General features: G+C 49.9%; 1 protein-coding gene across 2 annotated transcripts; it reads left to right on the plus strand.

Moving 5' to 3' along the window:
- The first annotated feature begins 497 nt into the window (after positions 1-497).
- MANBAL (mannosidase beta like) lies at positions 498-7,647 on the plus strand. Of its 2 annotated transcripts, none has more exons than XM_062009011.1 (3): positions 498-598; positions 4,425-4,623; positions 7,052-7,647. In XM_062009011.1, exons 2-3 carry the CDS (start codon positions 4,474-4,476, stop codon positions 7,157-7,159), a joined length of 258 nt encoding a protein of 85 aa, XP_061864995.1. In that variant the 5' UTR covers positions 498-598; positions 4,425-4,473; the 3' UTR covers positions 7,160-7,647. The 2 variants fall into 2 exon arrangements, with proteins under 2 accessions (XP_061864995.1, XP_061864996.1); XM_062009012.1 differs by lacking the exon at positions 498-598 and adding an exon at positions 762-981.
- The last annotated feature ends 310 nt before the right edge of the window (positions 7,648-7,957 follow it).

Below are 7,957 nucleotides of genomic sequence, written 5' to 3' on the forward strand. Positions count from 1 at the left end.
GTTCAGCCTGAAGAAGACTGAGAGGGGACATCATCAACACTTATAAACACCTAAAGGGTGGGTGTCAGGAGGATGGGGTGACACTGTTTTCTGCAGTGCCCAGTGACAGGACAAGGGGTGATGGACATGAGCTGGAACACAGAAAGTTCCACTGGAACACAAGGAGAAACTCCTTTGGTGCTGAGGTGAGGGAGCCCTGGCCCAGGCTGCCCAGGGAAGGTGTGGAGGCTCCTTCTCTGCAGGTTTCCAACCCCACCAGGACACATTCAGTGCCCCCGGAGCCAGGGGAACCTGCTGCAGCAGGGGGCTGGGCTGGAGGAGCTCTGAAGGGCCCTTCCCACCCCCGCCACTCTGGGAATCTGATACATTAAACCCTGAGGCATAAAGGCCCAGGATGCTTCCCTGCCAGACGGCTGAGCCGGGCCTGCCCCCGGTGCCCCCGCAGCTCGGCACCCTCAGCCAGCTGCGCTCCGCCTCTCCGCGGGCCCCGAGCCGCCCGCAGGCCGCGCTTCGCAACGCCGGCGGCTGCTAGCGGCGAGCAGCACTTCCTGCCGCGCGGGAGCCACTTCCGGGGCGGCGAGGCCTGGCCGAGAGCGCGGTGAGCGGCCGTGAGGGGCCGGGGGGCGGCGGCGGCGGCGCGGGGGGTGCTGAAGGGCTCTGTCGGAAGGAGAGGCGGCGGCTGCTGAAGGGCTCTGTCGGGAGGAGAGAGGCGGCGGCTGCCCCGCGGGCCGCGGGCGGGACGGCCTCGGCAGCAGGGCGGCGCGGCTCCGTGGCGGCCGGGGCTGGCCGGCGCCGCTCGCAGGAGGCAGCGGCCCAGAGCTGCGCTGCCCGGGTGGGAGGAGAAGCTCGGGGTGTCCCCTGCTCTGAGCGCCACAGCTCCCTGCAGCCCCCGGGCAAACCCGGCTGCCTGGCACGGGGCCCGTGAGCTTCCCCCATGGGCTGGTTTCAGCGGTGCTGGGCACACGCAGCTCCCCGAAGCCGGTACGAGTTGGCCAGTCTCCGTCCCATCACTTGTTAAGGCGTTTCAGGGATCTATACAGCTTTTTCTGCTTCATCTTTTGACGGAAGCTTTTATGTTCTGCACCAGCGGTACTGGTTCTCTCCTTCCACCCCATGGAGTGCTCCTGTGGCTTTGTCCTCCGCTAATTATATAGTGCCGAGTCCTTGAGGTACCCTCTGGGAAACACAGGACAGCAAAAAGAAAGCTTTGAGTCAGTCCTAGCTCTGTTGAGGTGGCTGGTTTATGTCCCTGGTCCTGAAAATATGTGGTGATTGATCATAAGGGCCTAGTCCTGCACTCAGGGACAGCTGCAATATTTCCCAGTGGTGTCACTGAGCAAAAGTGTGAGCCTGCAAGCCTGGTTCTGTAGTGCAGCCCTGGCTTTGCTACAGGACCAAGTCTTTTTGTGTGGGAATAGCTGTTTGCTGTAAAACCCACATAGAGGCAGGACTGAATATTTTTTAACCCCTGAAGTAATTTGCTGTAGTGCAGTGCAACTGTTTCTGTTATGTTCCAGGGAGATGGGCAGGCTTTTGGGGAGGGGCAGTAGCTGTCATTAGACCAAATGAGTAAGCTGGAGGATGGAGCTTCCTCAGGATCTGAAACAGGAGCACTGAGCTTGAAATGCAATTTAAGAACAATTGCTTGAAGTGTAGCCTGTTAATAGGTGAGGCAGTCTGAGGAAAAAGGTGCCATATAACTGTGGAGAAGAAGAAATGTTAGCCCAGGAAGAGGTGGTGACACTTAGTTTCTCAGGAACAGGGAGAGAGGCTCCATTATGGTGCAGGGAGCTACTGGATTAGCTGCAGGAGAAGCACAGGAGGAAACACACGGTCTGAGCTGGGCATCATGTTAACCATGAGGGAGGTTTTAAAAACAGGGAATAACAGAATCCCAGAGTGGTGGGGTTTGGAAGGGCCCTCCAGAGCTCATCCAACCCAACCCCCTGCTAAAGCAGGTTCCCTTCAATCAGGTCACACAGGAGCCAGGTGGGTTTGGAAACCTCCTGAGAGGAGCCTCCACACCCTCCTTGGGCAGCCTGGCCCAGGGCAGCTTTTTGTGTTCCAGTGTGTGTCCATCACCCCTTGTCCTGTCACTGGACACTGCAGAAAATAGGGGCCACATCCTCTCAACACCCATCCTTTGGGTATTTATAAGTGTTGATGAGGTTCCCCCCTCAGTCTTCTCCAGGCTGAGCAGCCCCATTTCCCACAGCCTTTCCTCATAAGGAAGATGTTCCAGTGCCCTGATCATCTTGGTACCGCTGTGCTGGCCTCTCTTCAGTAGTTCCCTGTCCCTCTTGAGCTGGGGAGCCCAGAACTGGACACAGGGCTTCAGATGAGGCCTCAGCAGGGCAGAGTAGAAGAGAGGGGCAGAACCTCCCTTGACCTGCTGCCCACACTTGGCCAATATGAATTCAGCTCCACTCATAGCAGGAAGCCTGATGGGGCAAATGTGGGTACCCTGCAGTGGCTGCTGCGCAAGCAAGGCCACCCTCCTGGGAGTAGTTGGAGACTGATGTCAGATCTTCTCTGAGCATATTTTGTGGGGTAGGGCTTAAAATGCTGGTGGCAGCTGCTACCAGCCTGCAGGAGAGCTCTTGATGCTGGTTTTGTCACTTGGGATCTGTTAAAAAATGACTAATGCCCTCAAGGGAGGTGAAACAGAAAAGGGAGAAAGGAGGAGAGACTTATGGAGGATGAAGGTTTTCTTTGTGTTCATTGTGTCAGTTTCCTTTTCTGGTTTATTTTCACATGTTGTGTTTCAGGTAGATGAGTCAGGATTATCAGTAGGAGCTTGTCCTGGGTGAGGAATGGAGCAACATCCCTTCCTGCCTTGTTTGAGGAAGGGAGTGGACAAGAGTAATGTTTTCCAATGGTATGGCAGTAAATAAAGTCTAGATAAAATGCAACTCAGGGGTGATGCTTCCCATGATTATGTTTGTTGCTTAGGAACTGGTGGATGTGGGGAGAGTGCATTTCAGAAGTGAAAAGCAGTTAGGGGTGAGGTGCTGTCATGTTTGTTTTGTTGACACACTGTGCATCCAGTGCAGCCTTTGGGTCTGTGTTGGGACTTGCTGAGCCTGAGTGGCCCAGTGTGTCCCCTGGCTTCATGTACAGGGCCCACACAGCCCTTGCTGATTGAATGGTAATGAGATTTGGAAAGATTTCCTTTCACTGAAGTACAGGCATGGAAGGGATCACGAGAGGTCATCTATTCTTATCTCCTGTTTCAAAGACAGGATTATAAATGCTCTCACTCCATCCCAGGAGAATGCTTGTCTGATGTGTTCTCCTGACCCACCAGTAACAGGGGTTGCACATCTCTGTATTCCAGTGGCTGGCATGGCTCTCCGTGCAGGGGAGACTTTGGTTCCTGTCTTTTAAAATGTAAAATGACATCCCATACTTCAGCTGAATTGAAACAGTGATTTCTTGTCATTACGTGTGACTCCTTTCAGTTAAGCCTCCAAATGGCATTTGCCTCTCATGCAACAGCATTGATTCTCAGTTTTATTGACTCTTAACTTTACTCAGATTATACTCAGGGTTCAGCATCTCTCTGAGGTGGTTCACACCTGCAGGTTGCAGAAATCCCCTCCTGGCCTGAGAAACACGGGCCCAGCTTTGGAGGGAATTTCTAGGAGGCAGTTTACTATTACTGAGCTGAAACGTGCAGGAAGCACAGTCCCACAGCCAAGCTTTAGCAATGCAGAGAATTGTAAGCATCAGTAAGCGGTTCTGATTCAATAAGTACATGCCAGGATCAGACAGGTCAGCAGAGCTGAGTGAGACAGTAATCACCACTGAGCCCTGATGGCATCTCGGGCTAATTGAATCTCCCTTTTGGGACTTGCTGCGGCGACGTACTCCAGCAATTGTGGCAGGAGAGCTCTCCTTTATTGTAGCAGGACCATTAGTCATTCATAGAATGAATTGACAGCTCCATTAGCAAAAGATAAAGGAAGGAAGACAAGATGGTCTCGTGGCTGAGAAACTGGCCTGGGACCCAGGAGATCAGTATTTAACTCTGCCACAAACTACCTGTGTGGCCGTCGCAAGGTAGATGGGGCTCAGTGTAACCAGCCACTGAAGCCATGCTGAACTTCAGACACATAACTCACTCCTCCCTCTCTCACAGATCTGCCTCTGTGAGGTTTATTTAAGCAGGAGTTGGTTTTGTTTGCCATGTGAAACAGCAAGATTGTGACCACACCGGCAACATAAGTGAAAACAAATACCAGTCATGCTGTGTGCATGAGCCACAGCAGGGAGAATGTGTTCTGCCTTATTAAGCTTTCCCCATATTGTTTCAGGAATAGTGTTCATGTTTTGTTTCCCCCTTACCCATAAATGGACTAATTTGAGGCGAATACCACAATGCACAATGCAAACAATTACTCTTTTTTCCCCCCCACTTGTAGTGAGCAGTCTTCTTGAGAGCACTGTTGGAGAAGAAGGCTCCAGTCAACGATGGCTGCTGAGTTGGATTTCTCCCCACCTGAAATCCCTGAGCCCACATTCATGGAGAATGTGCTACGCTATGGACTCTTCTTTGGAGCCATTTTCCAGCTTATCTGTGTGCTTGCCATAATCCTGCCAGTTCCCAAGTCCCACAAAACAGTAAGCAGTGTTCTTCACTATTGATATAGCTGGGCACAGTCAAATAGAATGGGAGGGATCTTTGAGTAGCTAATGGAGACACAGTGGTCTGGCCCTGGGATTGATGACAGTTTAATTGTTCATTCTCTTTCCTTCATTCTAGCTTTCCCACCTCCAGCTTTTGCTTTGTGATTTACCCCCGCATTAGAACACCAGGAACAAATAACTGAGCCAGGGTCTGTCTGAAAATCAGTGAGAAGAGTGACCTGAGGCATGGCAAGGTGCACTCAATGTATATGCTGTTCCTGACTGCTCACAAGGAGGCTTTAGTCCCAACTCTGTCCTGTCATCCTGCTGCTGATTTCCTCTATTAATTGCCAGGCCCAGCCTTTCAGGAAATGGCTTTGGGTTCTAGTTTGTGCCTGATGTTTGGAAGCTAGGTTAACATAAAACTTCTAGTATATCCCAAGTTTGAGGCAGTTTTCAGTCCTGACACCCAATCCTGTGCTGGCAAGTGGAACATCCTTTGATGCAATTAGTACAGGAGAAAGCTCAAGTGAAAGCTTGTGGTGAGCTACAGGACTCCAGCTGCAATGGCCTGCGCTATAGTGGGATGACCTGCGTCTGCCTGGCTCTTCTTGCTGAAAGAGCTCCATGTGTATGGTGTATTTTCAGAAACCACAGAAAAAACCTTCCCATCTTTTGTCAGTTTTGTTGTTAGGCTTTTTATTGCCATGTTTGCTCCCTCTTGTGAAGAGCAAGCGTGGAAATGTTGAGCCTGTCTGGGGAAGGGAATGCCTGTGGGTGAGCACAGTGTGAAGGATACAGTTCATAACCCAGCTCTTTCAGCTGTAACTGCTGGTGTGGAGTGGAGTTGGGTTGATGTGACCCTGGCAGTGTGGGTGCCTGCTCCCCACTGCTGTCCTGCAGCAGCTCCCAGCAGGGAGATGGAGCAGGTGGCTGCTGCTCACGATGCAGGGGCAATGCACTGTTCCTCTGTGGCCACCAGCACTGTCTGTCAGAGCCCCTGGTTTCCTCTGGGAAATTTTTGAGAAATACTGATCCTTGAAAGCTGAAAAGAATGAAGGCTTTAGCGTGAAGTGGGAAACTGAAGAGCAGGCCCCCAATTCCAAGGATAAAGCTCAGGGGCCTGTTGGTGTTTATGTTTGCAGACATGCTTTGGTGTTTGCATGCTCTGCTTTCTATATTCTCCATACCTGTACCGTCTTCTTGATTTGCTGTCCATGGGACTAATTTACAAGACTGTAAACACCAGCAGCTACCCCTCCAGATCTTGGGAATGATGCTTGAGTCTGGGTAGGATATTGAGAAGCTTCTCTGTCTTGGAGGCTTCAGGCTTTGAGGTCTACCTTGGTTTGAACATCAGAAGGCAGCAGTGTTCACGTTACACTGCATCCCTGAGTAATAAGCACACATTGCTTGGTTCCTGCAGAGCCTGCCAGCTCCTCCTGCACCAATTACAGCCTTTGGAAAGCCAGCCAAGTCTCCTTCCTTGGAAAGCCACACAGATGTGAACTGTAATAGCCCAGGAACTTGAGAGACCAAGCTCCTTGATTAAAAGGATACTGTCAGCTGCTCGCCTCCTCTTCCATTATCTGGAGCACTGTCTTGGAAGCTTGAAACTAGCACGTCTTGCTCAGCCATTTTTTGTGTGTCCTTTTCCAGTTGGCACGCTCTGACTGATAGAAACCAAGATGCTAAAGCAATATTTATACTCAAATGCATTTAATGAAAGGAGGCAATCTGCATGTGTGTGCTTTCTCAGATGAGACTGGCGCGCTTCCCTTGTGTTTTTACAAGATAACTAGACTTTATTTCCCATGGCTGAAATATTATCTGTCATCTCCCCTGAAGGAAACATGCAGCATATCTAAGCAATCCTTGTTAGTCCAGGTGAAGAAAGCTTTGCCTGCAATCCCCTCCCCGGATTTTGGGCTTGTTTTAGAGGCTCTGAGCATTACATTCTTACCACTGTTTGGGGGAATAGTTTTTGTCTTGCACATGATAAGGATTAGCATTTGGCAGAAATACCTGCTGAGCATTTCCATGCACACTGGTGATTATATGGGATCTTCTCCTTTTCCTCATTTGATTAATTTTCACTTATTGTTGATTTTCTTCTTGCCTTTAAAGTTGAGTTTGTTTTTCTTCTCCAAAGCCTGTTTTAGACACTGAAGCTTGTAACGGCTCCTCTGCTAACAAGCTGTTTCTGTGCATAAACCCACACTCATCAAAAAGCACATGCTGAAGAAGCAGAGATGGTGCTGCTCAAGCCTCATTACATGGGGACTCAGTTTGCTGTAGATGTGTTCCAACAGAGACACCCAACACTTGCTTCTTTTGGCTTATTCTCAAACTCCCAAAGTGATCTGTCAGCAAATTGTAAAACACAATGTAAAAGTTCCTGTTTCTTAATTGATTCTTGCAGGACTCGGACAGCTTTGAGCCCAAGAATTCAGAGACAGTGAAGAAGCCAAAGGCAACTGCTCCACAGATAAGCAAGAAACCCAAGAAGGAAACCAAAAAGAAACGATAAAGACATGAGCAATGATGCTCAGAAGATAAAACAATCCCTGATAATCATGCTTCCTCGAGATGACATCAAAGGCCACTCACTGCATTAGATGGGTTTCTGGCATTGCCACACTTCACCTTTCAGGGACAAGGGAGAAGGAACTTTAAGAGTGGAAGGGGTGGGGGTCTGCCATAGATTTCTTAACAAGCAAAGAGGATTTCACATGACTGGGACTTCATTTGACATGATTCATGTGTCAGTCGCCATTAAAGTGACTCCTGTCATTTCTGGTGGGTAGAGAGGCTGCTGTCCTGGCTCCTCCATGCTGGCTGGGCTTTGTGCCAGCGTCCCTGTGGAGCTGGAGCAGGACTTTGCTGCTTTGGATACCAGGTTGTGTTGGATTTTTTGAAGGCAGAGGGATCAAATGGATCAAGGACACCACACTCCCCAGCTTTGTATTCATCTCTGTTGTCTGAAATACACAGCTGCATTTTATGGCTTCATAATAATGTCTTTGTCATATTCTTTAATTCTTGAGGTAATAACTCATCAGGTCCCAGACTGCTGGAGATGAAAGCTCCCTCATTTCCACAGCGTCACCATGTCTTTCTTATTCCCCACCCATGAACTTGTTCTTTCTATTCCCACCCTTGAAAGCAGATGCATTTCAGGGAACTGAGGCTGTGGTGGGGACTGCAGTGACTCCAAGGATCAAGGGAACAATCTGATTCTGGAAGGTGTGGAATTTAATGCCTGTGCTAATGGAGTGTTCTTGGAAACTTGGGAAGACCAGGTACTACAAGTGGGAGAAAAGCTTCT

Source organism: Colius striatus, chromosome 16 (assembly GCF_028858725.1).
Source record: "Colius striatus isolate bColStr4 chromosome 16, bColStr4.1.hap1, whole genome shotgun sequence".
Lineage (NCBI taxonomy): Eukaryota > Metazoa > Chordata > Aves > Coliiformes > Coliidae > Colius > Colius striatus.

Excerpts from the sequence above, each read along its gene's own strand:
- MANBAL (XM_062009011.1), top strand. The coding sequence starts at position 4,474 with ATGGCTGCTGAGTTGGATTTCTCCCCACCTGAAATCCCTGAGCCCACA. Across the intron at positions 4,624-7,051 it reads TTCCCAAGTCCCACAAAACA|GACTCGGACAGCTTTGAGCC; the intron begins GTAAGCAGTGTT and ends TGATTCTTGCAG.